The 19117-nt window shown below is 47.5% G+C and overlaps 1 protein-coding gene across 1 annotated transcript in view; it reads right to left on the reverse strand.

Annotated features, from left to right (window-relative positions):
* LOC146786156 (uncharacterized) overlaps positions 1–3056 on the reverse strand; it is a 111300-nt gene extending 108244 nt beyond the window's left edge. Inside the window, exon 1 of the mRNA XM_085635678.1 lies at positions 2464–3056. Coding sequence (XP_085491804.1) covers positions 2464–2548 — 85 coding nt within the window. The 5' untranslated portion in view covers positions 2549–3056. The remainder of the gene's footprint in view (positions 1–2463) is intronic.
* Between the last annotated feature and the right edge of the window lie 16061 nt (positions 3057–19117).

Genomic DNA, 19117 nt, shown 5'->3' on the forward strand with positions numbered 1-19117 from the left:
AAGGTTTTCTTTATTTCATAATGTTCTTCACACTCTTCATATCATATTGACACACGATTCAAGGTTCTGTTGTAGCCAACTTGTTTCGTTCATAAGAACTTCTTCAGGGCTCCTGTGTCCAATATAGTTCCTTATTAACCGGAAACATGTATAATCTCGATGCATCCATTCCTGTGCAAATATTAGTACATGATATCCTCCTTTGGTAGGAAGTGCCGTTCCAAAATTAGCAGCCGTATCGTACGCATTCCTTTGAGCACATCGACAGGAGATCTAAGACAGCATGGTACCTGCTGCGGTCCTACAAAATGGGAAACCCTTCGTCCTTGAAGCCAGCGTCATACCGCTCCTCTCTGGTCCTTTAGAAACAGACTGGAGGCAACGCCCTGCTCCACAGCCTCCCCAACCTTACACTGGCCTCCGCAAAATGACATCTTGCATCATGTCTCATCAAAGACCTGAAGAAGGTCAGCCATATGACCCTAATCCTGAGAGACCGACGCTGGCTCCCGTTCCAGGCCTACATCCTCATAAGCACCGGCTGTATCACCAACAAGGGTACAAGGTGTGGCGCCCCTGCACACATATGAGATGTCCACCACCTTGAGTGGAGAGTGCCACATCTGAACCCAAGCCTGCAAATAACAAATTGCAAAAAAGAGAAAACTAGAAGACAGTCCTGCACTGTCTACATTCCTAGGACATGCAAAGATATCTCCATTAACATCTGAAAAGTAGCACCTCTCCTGCAATTCAGAAAAAAACGAGAAAATCCCCTCTTCAGAGAACATTACATCATAATTTAGGACCCAACACCCTCATATATTCCCCTCAATGTAAACAATCTTGAATCGTATCCTATATACTCCCATTTCATACTCAGCACTCTGTTACTCTCTAGCTATATGTGTGCTATACACATAGACCCATGTGAATATATACACATGAAGGCACCTGTTCGAACAAGCATTGGCAAAGCCAATAGGTCTGGAGTTGGCTTCCAGCCTTTTGATAATCTTCATTACAAAAACATAAAAAAACACAAATGAGATAACATTTACAAAATACATACACAGATATTAGCCCACCAGTTCCTGACAGTGGAAAGGACCACTTTCTGTGTGAGTGACACCCCAGTGCCTGGGCAGATGCTGTCACTCACATGTAAAGTATCACTTGGCTGAAGTAGGCTGACCCATTCCCCATGCAGTATGCTGTGGTGGGCAGAAGTACAATATGAATGACACTGCTCCGGGCCAATCAAACAGGGCTGCAGAAAGCCCCTCTAAGTAAGTATATTACATGTATATTTTTGTTAAATTGAAAGGTCTCGGCAAACGATTCACTTAAAAATGCCAGAAGAGAGAATGCTATGTGATATTGAGAAAACAATTCATATAATATGTCAGATATAGACACACTGGTTGTTTTTTAAGGTAAAGTTAAAGTTTCATAATAGGGCCTTTCATGTTCATTTTGTAATAGTTCTAGAATTCCTGACACTGAAGTTACTACTCTAGAAAATCTAAAATAAAGTCACTTACTACTGCAGTAATCTCGTCATGACCAGAGCAAGGGGGTCATTTAGAATCCCCTGAATGTTCCAGAGAGGACAATTTCAGGGTTAGCATCACTGATATTATTTCTGATGTACTCAATATACATATCTATGGTATTTACAGAGAGCTGCAGAGGTAATACTGTGTTTGGTCACAGCAATGCCGTACACCTACAGTTAAATATTGAAAATGTTTCCGGAAGCATTGCTGTAATGGCCAGCTGGAACAATGGGCTACTCCCAAATCCTACAGACATGTTTCAGCCATTTAGCAATATTTTATGGACATGCTCTTCTTCAGGGCTTTATAATGTCAGCAAAAAAGGTGATAAATGTGATGATGCTATATTTAATGCGTCAACTGACTTACATTAATACTATGCATCACTGCTGTGGTAATTTAATTACTGCATCCTGGGTAATTACCACAGATTTAGAACCACACATTAAATGAAGACTGTGAACTGTTATCTATGGATTTTACCGTCTAGTGTTCAGTAGTGGGCACCTCTCAGATAAATGCCGCTTTAGCAATATGAGATTTCAAAAAGCCAAAAACATTGAATTCCCTCTTTTGGTATCTGTTGGCCCCTCTTTTCTTGCTTGTCAAATTACAAAGACATTGTACTGACATAATTGCTATTCATAGATTGTACTGGTTTCGCTGCATGGTGTACTAACATTTGAATGGGCCAATTATCAATACACAAGCTATTTTTCAGACTTTGCAAACGGTGTAAACGTTAGTAATAAATTGCACAGATTACAAAGCAAATTTTCGGTGCAATCTAATTAATCGGGCGATTCGTGGTTCTAGTGACTATTTTACAGAGCGCCCAGAGGCGATTTTTAGCTGCCTTCGGAGCTTTACTTTAACCACCTTTGAAAAGCACATACACACTTACCTGTGGCTCCCATCACCGCGATGGTCTTTAACGTGTGTAGTACAAGGAACAAGGGTAAACATCTCCATGGGCCAGTAACGCCCATCTGCTGGCTGTCTCTGCTCAGGGGGAGCCACAGTGCTGGAGTCGGGGGTCCGAGTGTGTCCACGTGCCCGAGGGAGCTGGAGAAAGGCGCGCAGCGCAGGCCGGGTGTACACACCTGAATAGCCGTGGCTGGCTGCAGGGTAGCTGGGTTTGCCTTTCGCGGGAGGTGGGCGGGGCACAAGCATCTTGGAAAGACGACTCTGTTGTGCCCTAAGGAATACCTGGCGTGTTGTTGTGAGCGGAGGCTGAGGGAGGCTCGTCCACGTGAACGCACTGTCTCACGTTACCTTTATCTCTGTGGTAAAGTTCCCGCATTGTTCTGTTGAAAGAATTACAGACCTGCTCTGCGACACCAGTACAATCCTATTAGAAGTGCTGTTACTTCTTCAGAGTCCTGCTCGCCATATTGTAGACAGAGCACACCGTCCCTCCTTTGAAGTGCCGCTACTGCTACTGTCAGTTATTCAGAGAACTGCCCGTCCTATTGAGGAGAGGGCACATCCGTCTTTGAAGTGCCAGCACCGATACTGCCTTATCACAAGTAAACATGTCCTTCAGAGAACCGCCCGTCGTTTTGAAGACAAAGGACCCACCCCTTCTTTGAAGTGGCAGCACTGATACTGCCCTATTACAAGTAAACATGTCCTTCAGAGAACTGCCCATCCTATTGTACATAGAAGATATCACCCTTCTTTGAAGTGCCGTCACTGATACAGCCCCATTACAAATAAACTTGTCCTTCAGAGAACTGCCCGTCCTGTTAACGATATATATAACTAATGTCCTGTTAAAGATATATATAACACACCATCCCTTCTCTGAAGTCACAGTACTGCTTCTGCCATAATAAAAATATACAAGTTTTCCAGACATTTCCCAGTCGTCTTAAACATAGAATACACATCCTTATTCCGTAGCGCCAGTACAGTTCTGTCAGCAGTGGGCTAGCTCTGTTAAAAGTGGCAGAGGCCGCCCATGAAGTGCCAGTCCTGTCCTGGTATTAGTACACTAGCTCTGTTAAGAGTGACAGAGGCCACCTGTGAAGTTCCAGTACTTTCCTGGTATTAGTACACTAGCTCTGTTAAGCGTGGCAGAGGCCACCCGTGAAGTGCCAGTACTGTCAAGGTAGAAATGGACTAGCTCTGATAAGAGTGGCAGAGGCTGCCCATGAAGTGCCAGTACCGACTTGGTATAAGTACACAAGCTCTATTAAGAGTTACAGAGGCCACCCATGAAGTGCCAGTACCATCCCGGTATAAGTGGACTAGCTCTGTTAAGAGCGGCAAGGCCAACCGTGAAGTGCCAGTACTGTCGTGGTATAAGTACACTAGCTCTGTGAGGCGCGGCAGAGGCCACCCGTGAAGGGTCAGTACTATCCTGGTATAAGTACCCTAGCTCTTTTGAGAATGACAGAGGCCACCCATAAAGTGCCAGTACTGTCCTGGTATAAGTACACTAGCTCTATTAAGAGTGACAGAGGCCTCCTGTGAAGTGCCACTACTGTCCTGGTATAAGTACACTAGCTCTGTTAAGAGCAGCAGAGGCCACCCACGAAGTGCTAGTACTGTCCTGGTATAAGTACACCAGCTCTATTAAGAGTGACAGAGGCCACCCGTCGAGTGCCAGTACTGTCCTGGTATAAATACACTAGCTCTGTTAGGAGCAGCAGAGGCCACCCGTGAAGTGCCAGTACTGTCTTGGTATAAGTACACTAGCTCTTTTGAGAATGGCAGAGGCCACCCATGAAGTGCCAGTACTGTCCTGGTATAAGTACACTAGCTCTATTAAGAGTGACAGAGGCCACCCGTAAAGTGCCAGTACTGTCCTAGTATAAGTACACTAGCTCTATTAAGAGTGACAGAGGCCACCCATGGAGTACCAGTACTGTCTTGGTATAAGTGGACTAGCTCTGTTAAGAGTGACAGAGGCCTGTGTGAAGTGCCAGTACTGTCCCGGTATAGGTACACTAGCTCTTTTAAGAGTGACAGAGGCCACCCGTGAAGTGCCAGTACTGTCCTAGTATAAGTACACTAGCTCTATTAAGAGTGACAGAGGCCACCCGTGAAGTGCCAGTACTGTCCTGGTATAAGTACACTAGCTCTGGTAAGAGCAGCAGAGGACACCCGTGAAGTGCCAGTACTGTCCTGGTATTAGTACACTAGCTCTATTAAGAGTGACAGAGGCCACCAGTGAAGTGCCAGTACAGTCCTGGTATAAGTGCACTAGCTCTGTTAAGAGCAGCAGAGGATACCCATGGAGTGCCAGTACTGTCCTGGTATAAGTACACTAGCTCTATTAAAAGTTAAAGAGACCACCCATGAAGTATCAGTACTGTCTTGGTATAAGTTCACTAGCTCTGTTAAGAGCGGCAGAGGCCACCCGTGAAGTGCCAGTACTGTCCTGCTATAAGTACACTAGCTCTGTTAAGAGTGACAGAGGCCTGTGAGAAGTGCCAGTACTGTCCTTGTATAAATACACTAGCTCTTTTGAGAATGTCAGAGGCCACCCGTGAAGTGCCAGTACTGTCCTGGTATAAGTACACTAGCTCTGTTAAGAGCAGCAGAGGACACCCATGGAGTGCCAGTACTGTCCTGTTATAAGTACACTAGCTCTATTAAAAGTGAAAGAGGCCACCCATGAAGTATCAGTACTGTCTTGGTATAAGTACACTAGCTCTGTTAAGAGTGACAGAGGCCACCGGTGAAGTGCCAGAACTGTGATGGTATAATTACACTAGCTCTGATAAGAGTGACAGAGGCCTGTGTGAACTGCCAGAACTGTCCTGGTATAAGTACACTAGCTCTTTTGAGAATGACAGAGGCCACCCGTGAAGTGCCAGTAATGTCCCGGTATAAGTACACTAGCTCTATTAAGAGTGACAGAGGCCACCCATGGAGTACCAGTACTGTCTTGGTATAAGTACACTAGCTCTATTAAGAGTGACAGAGGCCACCCGTGGAGTGCCAGTACTGTCCTGGTATAAATACACTAGCTCTGTTAGGAGCAGCAGAGGCCACCCGTGAAGTGCCAGTACTGTCCTGGTATAAGTACACTAGCTCTTTTGAGAATGACAGAGGCCACCCGTGAAGTGCCAGTACTGTCCTGGTATAAGTACACTAGCTCTATTAAGAGTGACAAAGGCCACCCGTGAAGTGCCAGTACTGCCCTAGTATAAGTACACTAGCTCTATTAAGAGTGACAGAGGCCACCCATGGAGTACCAGTTCTGTCTTCGTATAAGTGGACTAGCTCTGTTAAGAGTGACAGCGGCCTGTGTGAAGTGCCAGTACTGTCCCGGTATAAGTACACTATCTCTTTTAAGAGTGACAGAGGCCACCCGTGAAGTGCCAGTACTGTCCTAGTATAAGTACACTAGCTCTATTAAGAGTGACAGAGGCCACCCATGGAGTACCAGTACTGTCTTGGTATAAGTACACTAGCTCTGGTAAGAGCGGTAGAGGCCACCCGTGAAGTGCCAGTACTGTCCTGGTATAAGTACACTAGCTCTGGTAAGAGCAGCAGAGGCCACCCGTGAAGTGCCAGTACTGTCCTGGTATTAGTACACTAGCTCTATTAAGACTCACAGAGGCCACCCGAGAAGTGCCAGTACTGTCCCGGTATAAGTACTCTAGCTCTTTTAAGAGCGACAGAGGCCAACCGTGAACTGCCAGTACTGTCCTGGTATAAGTACACTAGCTCTGTTAAGAGCGACAGAGGCCACCCATGAAGTCCCAGTACTCTCCTGGTATAAGTACACTAGCTCTACTGAGAGTGACAGAGGCCACCCGTGAAAGTGCCTGTACTGTTTTGGTATAAGTACACTATCTCTGTTAAGAGCGGCAGAGGCCACCCGTGAAGTGCCAGTACTGTCCTGGTATGAGTACACTAGCTCTGTTCAGAGTGACAGAGGCCACCAGTGAAGTGCCAGTACTGTCCTAGTATAAGTACACTAGCTCTATTAAGAGTGACAGAGGCCACCCATGGAGTACCAGTACTGTCTTGGTATAAGTACACTAGCTCTGGTAAGAGCAGCAGAGACCACCCGTGAAGTGCCAGTACTGTCCTGGTATAAGTGCACTAGCTCTGGTAAGAGCAGCAGAGGACACCCGTGAAGTGCCAGTACTGTCCTGGTATTAGTACACTAGCTCTATTAAGACTGACAGAGGCCACCCGAGAAGTGCCAGTACTGTCCCGGTATAAGTACACTAGCTCTTTTAAGAGCGACAGAGGCCACCCATGAAGTGCCAGTACTCTCCTGGTATAAGTACACTAGCTCTACTGAGAGTGACAGAGGCCACCCGTGAAAGTGCCTGTACTGTTTTGGTATAAGTACACTATCTCTGTTAAGAGCGGCAGAGGCCAACCGTGGAGTGCCAGTACTGTCCTGGTATGAGTACACTAGCTCTGTTAAGAGTGACAGAGGCCACCAGTGAAGTGCCAGGACAGTCCTGGAATAAGTACACTAGCTCTGTTAAGGGCAGCAGAGGATACCCATGGAGTGCCAGTACTGTCCTGGTATAAGTACACTAGCTCTATTAAAAGCGAAAGAGACCACCCATGAAGTATCAGTACTGTCTTGGTATAAGTACACTAGCTCTGTTAAGAGCGGCAGAGGCCACCCGTGAAGTGCCAGTACTGTCCTGCTATAAGTACACTAGCTCTGTTAAGAGTGACAGAGGCCTGTGAGAAGTGCCAGTACTGTCCTTGTATAAATACACTAGCTCTTTTGAGAATGTCAGAGGCCACCCGTGAAGTGCCAGTACTGTCCTGGTATAAGTACACTAGCTCTGTTAAGAGCAGCAGAGGCCACCCATGGAGTGCCAGTACTGTCCTGGTATAAGTACACTAGCTCTATTAAAAGTGAAAGAGGCCACCCATGAAGTATCAGTACTGTCTTGGTATAAGTACACTAGCTCTGTTAAGAGTGACAGAGGCCACCGGTGAAGTGCCTGAACTGTTGTGGTATAATTACACTAGCTCTGATAAGAGTGACAGAGGCTTGTGTGAACTGCCAGAACTGTCCTGGTATAAGTACACTAGCTCTTTTGAGAATGACAGAGGCCACCCGTGAAGTGCCAGTAATATCCCGGTATAAGTACACTAGCTCTATTAAGAGTGACAGAGGCCACCCATGGAGTACCAGTACTGTCTTGGTATAAGTACACAAGCTCTATTATGAAAGAGGCCACCCGTGGAGTGCCAGTACTGTCCTGGTATAAATACACTAGCTCTGTTAGGAGCAGCAGAGGCCACCCATGAAGTGCCAGTACTGTCCTGGTATTAGTACACTAGCTCTGTTAAGAACAGCAGAGACCACCCACGAAGTGCCAGTACTGTCCTGGTATAAGTACACAAGCTCTATTAAGAGTGACAGAGGCCACCCGTGGAGTGCCAGTACTGTCCTGGTATAAATACACTAGCTCTGTTAGGAGCAGCAGAGGCCACCCGTGAAGTGCCACTACTGTCCTGGTATGAGTACACTAGCTCTATTAAGAGTGACAGAGGCCACCCGTGAAGTGCCAGTACTGCCCTAGTATAAGTACAGTAGCTCTATTAAGAGTGACAGAGGCCACCCATGGAGTACCAGTTCTGTCTTCTTATAAGTGGACTAGCTCTGTTAAGAGTGACAGCGGCCTGTGTGAAGTGCCAGTACTGTCCCGGTATAAGTACACTATCTCTTTTAAGAGTGACAGAGGCCACCCGTGAAGTGCCAGTACTGTCCTAGTATAAGTACACTAGCTCTATTAAGAGTGACAGAGGCCACCCATGGAGTACCAGTACTGTCTTGGTATAAGTACACTAGCTCTGGTAAGAGCGGCAGAGGCCACCCGTGAAGTGCCAGTACTGTCCTGGTATTAGTACACTAGCTCTATTAAGACTGACAGAGGCCACCCGAGAAGTGCCAGTACTGTCCCGGTATAAGTACTCTAGCTCTTTTAAGAGCGACAGAGGCCAACCGTGAACTGCCAGTACTGTCCTGGTATAAGTACACTAGCTCTGTTAAGAGCGACAGAGGCCACCCATGAAGTGCCAGTACTCTCCTGGTATAAGTACACTAGCTCTACTGAGAGTGACAGAGGCCACCCGTGAAAGTGCCTGTACTGTTTTGGTATAAGTACACTATCTCTGTTAAGAGCGGCAGAGGCTACCCGTGAAGTGCCAGTACTGTCCTGCTATAAGTACACTAGCTCTGTTAAGAGTGACAGAGGCCACCAGTGAAGTGCCAGTACAGTCCTGGTATAAGTACACTAGCTCTGTTAAGAGCAGCAGAGGCCACCCATGGAGTGCCAGTACTGTCCTGGTATAAATACACTAGCTCTATTAAAAGTGAAAGAGGCCACCCATGAAGTATCAGTACTGTCTTGGTATCAGTACACTAGCTCTGTTAAGAGCGGCAGAGGCCACCCGTGAAGTGCCAGTACTGTCCTGCTATAAGCACACTAGCTCTGTTCAGAGTGACAGAGGACTGTGTGAATTGCCAGTACTATCCTGGTATAAGTACACTAGCTCTTTTGAGAATGACAGAGGCCACCCGTGAAGTGCCAGTAATGTCCCGGTATAAGTACACTAGCTCTATTAAGAGTGACAGAGGCCACCCATGGAGTACCAGTACTGTCTTGGTATAAGTACACAAGCTCTATTATGACAGAGGCCACCCGTGGAGTGCCAGTACTGTCCTGGTATAAATACACTAGCTCTGTTAGGAGCAGCAGAGGCCACCCATGAAGTGCCAGTACTGTCCTGGTATTAGTACACTAGCTCTGTTAAGAACAGCAGAGACCACCCACGAAGTGCCAGTACTGTCCTGGTATAAGTACACAAGCTCTATTAAGAGTGACAGAGGCCACCCGTGGAGTGCCAGTACTGTCCTGGTATAAATACACTAGCTCTGTTAGGAGCAGCAGAGGCCACCCGTGAAGTGCCACTACTGTCCTGGTATGAGTACACTAGCTCTATTAAGAGTGACAGAGGCCACCCGTGAAGTGCCAGTACTGCCCTAGTATAAGTACAGTAGCTCTATTAAGAGTGACAGAGGCCACCCATGGAGTACCAGTTCTGTCTTCTTATAAGTGGACTAGCTCTGTTAAGAGTGACAGCGGCCTGTGTGAAGTGCCAGTACTGTCCCGGTATAAGTACACTATCTCTTTTAAGAGTGACAGAGGCCACCCGTGAAGTGCCAGTACTGTCCTAGTATAAGTACACTAGCTCTATTAAGAGTGACAGAGGCCACCCATGGAGTACCAGTACTGTCTTGGTATAAGTACACTAGCTCTGGTAAGAGCGGCAGAGGCCACCCGTGAAGTACCAGTACTGTCCTGGTATTAGTACACTAGCTCTATTAAGACTGACAGAGGCCACCCGAGAAGTGCCAGTACTGTCCCGGTATAAGTACTCTAGCTCTTTTAAGAGCGACAGAGGCCAACCGTGAACTGCCAGTACTGTCCTGGTATAAGTACACTAGCTCTGTTAAGAGCGACAGAGCCCACCCATGAAGTGCCAGTACTCTCCTGGTATAAGTACACTAGCTCTACTGAGAGTGACAGAGGCCACCCGTGAAAGTGCCTGTACTGTTTTGGTATAAGTACACTATCTCTGTTAAGAGCGGCAGAGGCTACCCGTGAAGTGCCAGTACTGTCCTGCTATAAGTACACTAGCTCTGTTAAGAGTGACAGAGGCCACCAGTGAAGTGCCAGTACAGTCCTGGTATAAGTACACTAGCTCTGTTAAGAGCAGCAGAGGCCACCCATGGAGTGCCAGTACTGTCCTGGTATAAATACACTAGCTCTATTAAAAGTGAAAGAGGCCACCCATGAAGTATCAGTACTGTCTTGGTATCAGTACACTAGCTCTGTTAAGAGCGGCAGAGGCCACCCGTGAAGTGCCAGTACTGTCCTGCTATAAGTACACTAGCTCTGTTAAGAGTGACAGAGGACTGTGTGAATTGCCAGTACTATCCTGGTATAAGTACACTAGCTCTTTTGAGAATGTCAGAGGCCACCCGTGAAGTGCCAGTACTGTCCTGGTATAACTACACTAGCTCTGATAAGAGTGACAGAGGCCTGTGTGAACTGCCAGAACTGTCCTGGTATAAGTACACTAGCTCTTATGAGAATGACAGAGGCCACCCGTGAAGTGCCAGTAATGTCCCGGTATAAGTACAGTAGCTCTTTTAAGAGTGGCGGAGGCACCCCGTGGAGTGCCAGTACTGTCCTAGTATAAGTACACTAGCTCTATTAAGAGTGACAGAGGTCTGTGTGAAGTGACAGTACAGTCCTGGTATAAGCACACTAGCTCTTTTAAAAGTGAAAGAGGCCACCCATGAAGTATCAGTACTGTCTTGGTATAAGTACACTAGCTCTGTTAAGAGCCTCAGAGGCCACCCGCGAAGTGCCAGTCCAGTCTTGGTATAAGTACACTAGCTCTGTTAAGAGCGGCAGAGGCCACCCGCAAAGTGCCAGTACAGTCTTGGTGTAAGTACACTATCTCTGTTAAGAGCGGCAGAGGCCACCCGTGAAGTGCCAGTACTGTCCTGGTATGAGTACACTAGCTCTGTTAAAAGTGAAAGAGGCCACCCATGAAGTATCAGTACTGTCCTGCTGTAAGTACACTAGCTCTGTTAAGAGTGACAGAGGCCTGTGTGAATTGCCAGTACTGTCCTGGTATAAGTACACTAGCTCTTTTGAAAATGTCAGAGGCCACCCGTGAAGTGCCAGTAGTGTCCTGGTATAACTACACTAGCTCTGATAAGAGTGACAGAGGCCTGTGTGAACTGCCAGAACTGTCCTGGTATAAGTGCACTAGCTCTTATGAGAATGACAGAGGCCACCTGTGAAGTGCCAGTAATGTCCCCGTATAAGTACACTAGCTCTTTTAAGAGTGGCAGAGGCTCCCCGTGGAGTACCAGTACTGTCTTGGTATAAGTACACAAGCTCTATTAAGAGTGACAGAGGCCACCCGTGGAGTGCCAGTACTGTCCTGGTATAAATACACTAGCTCTGTTAGGAGCAGCAGAGGCCACCAATGAAGTGCCAGTACTGTCCTGGTATTAGTACACTAGCTCTGTTAAGAGCAGCAGAGGCCACCCACGAAGTGCTAGTACTGTCCTGGTATAAGTACACAAGCTCTATTAAGAGTGACAGAGGCCACCCGTGGAGTGCCAGTACTGTCCTGGTATAAATACACTAGCTCTGTTAGGAGCAGCAGACGCCACCCGTGAAGTGCCACTACTGTCCTGGTATAAGTACACTAGCTCTTTTGAGAATGACAGAGGCCACCCGTGAAGTGCCAGTACTGTCCTGGTATAAGTACACTAGCTCTGTTAAGAGTGACAGAGGCCACCCGTGAAGTGCCAGTACTGCCCTAATATAAGTACACTAGCTCTATTAAGAGTGACAGAGGCCACCCATGGAGTACCAGTTCTGTCTTCGTATAAGTGGACTAGCTCTGTTAAGAGTGACAGCGGCCTGTGTGAAGTGCCAGTACTGTCCCGGTATAAGTACACTATCTCTTTTAAGAGTGACAGAGGCCACCCGTGAAGTGCCAGTACTGTCCTAGTATAAGTACACTAGCTCTATTAAGAGTGACAGAGGCCACCCATGGAGTACCAGTACTGTCTTGGTATAAGTACACTAGCTCAGGTAAGAGTGGCAGAGGCCACCCGTGAAGTGCCAGTACTGTCCTGGTATAAGTACACTAGCTCTGGTAAGAGCAGCAGAGGCCACGCGTGAAGTGCCAGTACTGTCCTGGTATTAGTACACTAGCTCTATTAAGACTCACAGAGGCCACCCGAGAAGTGCCAGTACTGTCCCGGTATAAGTACTCTAGCTCTTTTAAGAGCGACAGAGGCCAACCGTGAACTGCCAGTACTGTCCTGGTATAAGTACACTAGCTCTGTTAAGAGCGACAGAGGCCACCCATGAAGTGCCAGTACTCTCCTGGTATAAGTACACTAGCTCTACTGAGAGTGACAGAGGCCACCCGTGAAAGTGCCTGTACTGTTTTGGTATAAGTACACTATCTCTGTTAAGAGCGGCAGAGGCCACCCGTGAAGTGCCAGTACTGTCCTGGTATGAGTACACTAGCTCTGTTCAGAGTGACAGAGGCCACCTGTGAAGTGCCAGTACAGTCCTGGTATAAGTACACTAGCTCTGTTAAGAGCAGCAGAGGCCACCCATGGAGTGCCAGTACTGTCCTGGTATAAATACACTAGCTCTATTAAAAGTGAAAGAGGCCACCCATGAAGTATCAGTACTGTCTTGGTATCAGTACACTAGCTCTGTTAAGAGCGGCAGAGGCCACCCGTGAAGTGCCAGTACTGTCCTGCTATAAGTACACTAGCTCTGTTAAGAGTGACAGAGGACTGTGTGAATTGCCAGTACTGTCCTGGTATAAGTACACTAGCTCTTTTGAGAATGTCAGAGGCCACCCGTGAAGTGCCAGTACTGTCCTGGTATAACTACACTAGCTCTGATAAGAGTGACAGAGGCCTGTGTGAACTGCCAGAACTGTCCTGGTATAAGTACACTAGCTCTTATGAGAATGACAGAGGCCACCCGTGAAGTGCCAGTAATGTCCCGGTATAAGTACACTAGCTCTTTTAAGAGTGGCAGAGGCACCCCGTGGAGTGCCAGTACTGTCCTAGTATAAGTACACAAGCTCTATTAAGAGCGACAGAGGCCACCCATGGAGTACCAGTACTGTCTTGGTATAAGTACACTAGCTCTGGTAAGAGCAGCAGAGGCCACCCGTGAAGTGCCAGTACTGTCCCGGTGTAAGTACACTAGCTCTTTTAAGAGCGACAGAGGCCAACCGTGAAGTGCCAGTACTGTCCTGGCATAAGTACACTAGCTCTGTTAAGAGCGACAGAGGCCACCCATGAAGTGCAGGTACTGTCCTGGTATAAGTACACCAGCTCTACTAAGAGTGAGAGAGGCCACCGTGAAAGTGCCAGTACTGTCCTGGTAGAAGTGGACTGGCTCTGTGAAGAGTGACAGAGGCTACCCGTGAAGTGCCAGTACTATTTTGGTATAAGTACACTATCTCTATTAAGAGTGACAGAGGCCACCCGGTGAGTGCCAGTACTGTCCTGCTATAAGTACACTAGCTCTATTAAGAGTGACAGAGGCCCCCGTGAAGTGCCAGTACCGTCTTGGTATAAGCACACCAGATCTGTTAAGAGCAGCAGAGGCCACCCACAAAGTGCTAGTACTGTTCTGGTAGAAGTACACTAGCTCTATTAAGAGTGACAGAGGCCACCGGTGAAGTGCCAGTACAGTCCTGGTATAAGTACACTAGCTCTATTAAGAGTGACAGAGGTCTGTGTGAAGTGCCAGTACAGTCCTGCTATAAGCACACCAGCTCTTTTAAAAGTGAAAGAGGCCACACATGAAGTATCAGTACTGTCTTGATATAAGTACACTAGCTCTGTTAAGAGCCTCAGGGGCCACCCGCGAAGTGCCAGTCCAGTCTTGGTATAAGTACACTAGCTCTGTTAAGGGCAGCAGAGGATACCCATGGAGTGCCAGTACTGTCCTGGTATAAGTACACTAGCTCTATTAAAAGCGAAAGAGACCACCCATGAAGTATCAGTACTGTCTTGGTATAAGTACACTAGCTCTGTTAAGAGCGGCAGAGGCCACCCGTGAAGTGCCAGTACTGTCCTGCTATAAGTACACTAGCTCTGTTAAGAGTGACAGAGGCCTGTGAGAAGTGACAGTACTGTCCTTGTATAAATACACTAGCTCTTTTGAGAATGTCAGAGGCCACCCGTGAAGTGCCAGTACTGTCCTGGTATAAGTACACTAGCTCTGTTAAGAGCAGCAGAGGCCACCCATGGAGTGCCAGTACTGTCCTGGTATAAGTACACTAGCTCTATTAAAAGTGAAAGAGGCCACCCATGAAGTATCAGTACTGTCTTGGTATAAGTACACTAGCTCTGTTAAGAGTGACAGAGGCCACCGGTGAAGTGCCTGAACTGTTGTGGTATAATTACACTAGCTCTGATAAGAGTGACAGAGGCTTGTGTGAACTGCCAGAACTGTCCTGGTATAAGTACACTAGCTCTTTTGAGAATGACAGAGGCCACCCGTGAAGTGCCAGTAATATCCCGGTATAAGTACACTAGCTCTATTAAGAGTGACAGAGGCCACCCATGGAGTACCAGTACTGTCTTGGTATAAGTACACAAGCTCTATTATGAAAGAGGCCACCCGTGGAGTGCCAGTACTGTCCTGGTATAAATACACTAGCTCTGTTAGGAGCAGCAGAGGCCACCCATGAAGTGCCAGTACTGTCCTGGTATTAGTACACTAGCTCTGTTAAGAACAGCAGAGACCACCCACGAAGTGCCAGTACTGTCCTGGTATAAGTACACAAGCTCTATTAAGAGTGACAGAGGCCACCCGTGGAGTGCCAGTACTGTCCTGGTATAAATACACTAGCTCTGTTAGGAGCAGCAGAGGCCACCCGTGAAGTGCCACTACTGTCCTGGTATGAGTACACTAGCTCTATTAAGAGTGACAGAGGCCACCCGTGAAGTGCCAGTACTGCCCTAGTATAAGTACAGTAGCTCTATTAAGAGTGACAGAGGCCACCCATGGAGTACCAGTTCTGTCTTCTTATAAGTGGACTAGCTCTGTTAAGAGTGACAGCGGCCTGTGTGAAGTGCCAGTACTGTCCCAGTATAAGTACACTATCTCTTTTAAGAGTGACAGAGGCCACCCGTGAAGTGCCAGTACTGTCCTAGTATAAGTACACTAGCTCTATTAAGAGTGACAGAGGCCACACATGGAGTACCAGTACTGTCTTGGTATAAGTACACTAGCTCTGGTAAGAGCGGCAGAGGCCACCCGTGAAGTGCCAGTACTGTCCTGGTATTAGTACACTAGCTCTATTAAGACTGACAGAGGCCACCCGAGAAGTGCCAGTACTGTCCCGGTATAAGTACTCTAGCTCTTTTAAGAGCGACAGAGGCCAACCGTGAACTGCCAGTACTGTCCTGGTATAAGTACACTAGCTCTGTTAAGAGCGACAGAGGCCACCCATGAAGTGCCAGTACTCTCCTGGTATAAGTACACTAGCTCTACTGAGAGTGACAGAGGCCACCCGTGAAAGTGCCTGTACTGTTTTGGTATAAGTACACTATCTCTGTTAAGAGCGGCAGAGGCTACCCGTGAAGTGCCAGTACTGTCCTGCTATAAGTACACTAGCTCTGTTAAGAGTGACAGAGGCCACCAGTGAAGTGCCAGTACAGTCCTGGTATAAGTACACTAGCTCTGTTAAGAGCAGCAGAGGCCACCCATGGAGTGCCAGTACTGTCCTGGTATAAATACACTAGCTCTATTAAAAGTGAAAGAGGCCACCCATGAAGTATCAGTACTGTCTTGGTATCAGTACACTAGCTCTGTTAAGAGCGGCAGAGGCCACCCGTGAAGTGCCAGTACTGTCCTGCTATAAGTACACTAGCTCTGTTCAGAGTGACAGAGGACTGTGTGAATTGCCAGTACTATCCTGGTATAAGTACACTAGCTCTTTTGAGAATGACAGAGGCCACCCGTGAAGTGCCAGTAATGTCCCGGTATAAGTACACTAGCTCTATTAAGAGTGACAGAGGCCACCCATGGAGTACCAGTACTGTCTTGGTATAAGTACACAAGCTCTATTATGACAGAGGCCACCCGTGGAGTGCCAGTACTGTCCTGGTATAAATACACTAGCTCTGTTAGGAGCAGCAGAGGCCACCCATGAAGTGCCAGTACTGTCCTGGTATTAGTACACTAGCTCTGTTAAGAACAGCAGAGACCACCCACGAAGTGCCAGTACTGTCCTGGTATAAGTACACAAGCTCTATTAAGAGTGACAGAGGCCACCCGTGGAGTGCCAGTACTGTCCTGGTATAAATACACTAGCTCTGTTAGGAGCAGCAGAGGCCACCCGTGAAGTGCCACTACTGTCCTGGTATGAGTACACTAGCTCTATTAAGAGTGACAGAGGCCACCCGTGAAGTGCCAGTACTGCCCTAGTATAAGTACAGTAGCTCTATTAAGAGTGACAGAGGCCACCCATGGAGTACCAGTTCTGTCTTCTTATAAGTGGACTAGCTCTGTTAAGAGTGACAGCGGCCTGTGTGAAGTGCCAGTACTGTCCCGGTATAAGTACACTATCTCTTTTAAGAGTGACAGAGGCCACCCGTGAAGTGCCAGTACTGTCCTAGTATAAGTACACTAGCTCTATTAAGAGTGACAGAGGCCACCCATGGAGTACCAGTACTGTCTTGGTATAAGTACACTAGCTCTGGTAAGAGCGGCAGAGGCCACCCGTGAAGTGCCAGTACTGTCCTGGTATTAGTACACTAGCTCTATTAAGACTGACAGAGGCCACCCGAGAAGTGCCAGTACTGTCCCGGTATAAGTACTCTAGCTCTTTTAAGAGCGACAGAGGCCAACCGTGAACTGCCAGTACTGTCCTGATATAAGTACACTAGCTCTGTTAAGAGCGACAGAGGCCACCCATGAAGTGCCAGTACTCTCCTGGTATAAGTACACTAGCTCTACTGAGAGTGACAGAGGCCACCCGTGAAAGTGCCTGTACTGTTTTGGTATAAGTACACTATCTCTGTTAAGAGCGGCAGAGGCTACCCGTGAAGTGCCAGTACTGTCCTGCTATAAGTACACTAGCTCTGTTTAGAGTGACAGAGGCCACCAGTGAAGTGCCAGTACAGTCCTGGTATAAGTACACTAGCTCTGTTAAGAGCAGCAGAGGCCACCCATGGAGTGCCAGTACTGTCCTGGTATAAATACACTAGCTCTATTAAAAGTGAAAGAGGCCACCCATGAAGTATCAGTACTGTCTTGGTATCAGTACACTAGCTCTGTTAAGAGCGGCAGAGGCCACCCGTGAAGTGCCAGTACTGTCCTGCTATAAGTACACTAGCTCTGTTAAGAGTGACAGAGGACTGTGTGAATTGCCAGTACTATCCTGGTATAAGTACACTAGCTCTTTTGAGAATGTCAGAGGCCACCCGTGAAGTGCCAGTACTGTCCTGGTATAACTACACTAGCTCTGATAAGAGTGACAGAGGCCTGTGTGAACTGCCAGAACTGTCCTGGTATAAGTACACTAGCTCTTATGAGAATGACAGAGGCCACCCGTGAAGTGCCAGTAATGTCCCGGTATAAGTACAGTAGCTCTTTTAAGAGTGGCGGAGGCACCCCGTGGAGTGCCAGTACTGTCCTAGTATAAGTACACTAGCTCTATTAAGAGTGACAGAGGTCTGTGTGAAGTGACAGTACAGTCCTGGTATAAGCACACTAGCTCTTTTAAAAGTGAAAGAGGCCACCCATGAAGTATCAGTACTGTCTTGGTATAAGTACACTAGCTCTGTTAAGAGCCTCAGAGGCCACCCGCGAAGTGCCAGTCCAGTCTTGGTATAAGTACACTAGCTCTGTTAAGAGCGGCAGAGGCCACCCGCAAAGTGCCAGTACAGTCTTGGTGTAAGTACACTATCTCTGTTAAGAGCGGCAGAGGCCACCCGTGAAGTGCCAGTACTGTCCTGGTATGAGTACACTAGCTCTGTTAAAAGTGAAAGAGGCCACCCATGAAGTATCAGTACTGTCCTGCTGTAAGTACACTAGCTCTGTTAAGAGTGACAGAGGCCTGTGTGAATTGCCAGTACTGTCCTGGTATAAGTACACTAGCTCTTTTGAAAATGTCAGAGGCCACCCCTGAAGTGCCAGTAGTGTCCTGGTATAACTACACTAGCTCTGATAAGAGTGACAGAGGCCTGTGTGAACTGCCAGAACTGTCCTGGTATAAGTGCACTAGCTCTTATGAGAATGACAGAGGCCACCTGTGAAGTGCCAGTAATGTCCCCGTATAAGTACACTAGCTCTTTTAAGAGTGGCAGAGGCTCCCCGTGGAGTACCAGTACTGTCTTGGTATAAGTACACAAGCTCTATTAAGAGTGACAGAGGCCACCCGTGGAGTGCCAGTACTGTCCTGGTATAAATACACTAGCTCTGTTAGGAGCAGCAGAGGCCACCAATGAAGTGCCAGTACTGTCCTGGTATTAGTACACTAGCTCTGTTAAGAGCAGCAGAGGCCACCCACGAAGTGCTAGTACTGTCCTGGTATAAGTACACAAGCTCTATTAAGAGTGACAGAGGCCACCCGTGGAGTGCCAGTACTGTCCTGGTATAAATACACTAGCTCTGTTAGGAGCAGCAGACGCCACCCGTGAAGTGCCACTACTGTCCTGGTATAAGTACACTAGCTCTTTTGAGAATGACAGAGGCCACCCGTGAAGTGCCAGTACTGCCCTAATATAAGTACACTAGCTCTATTAAGAGTGACAGAGGCCACCCATGGAGTACCAGTTCTGTCTTCGTATAAGTGGACTAGCTCTGTTAAGAGTGACAGCGGCCTGTGTGAAGTGCCAGTACTGTCCCGGTATAAGTACACTATCTCTTTTAAGAGTGACAGAGGCCACCCGTGAAGTGCCAGTACTGTCCTAGTATAAGTACACTAGCTCTATTAAGAGTGACAGAGGCCACCCATGGAGTACCAGTACTGTC

Source organism: Triturus cristatus, chromosome 11 (assembly GCF_964204655.1).
Source record: "Triturus cristatus chromosome 11, aTriCri1.1, whole genome shotgun sequence".
NCBI lineage: Eukaryota > Metazoa > Chordata > Amphibia > Caudata > Salamandridae > Triturus > Triturus cristatus.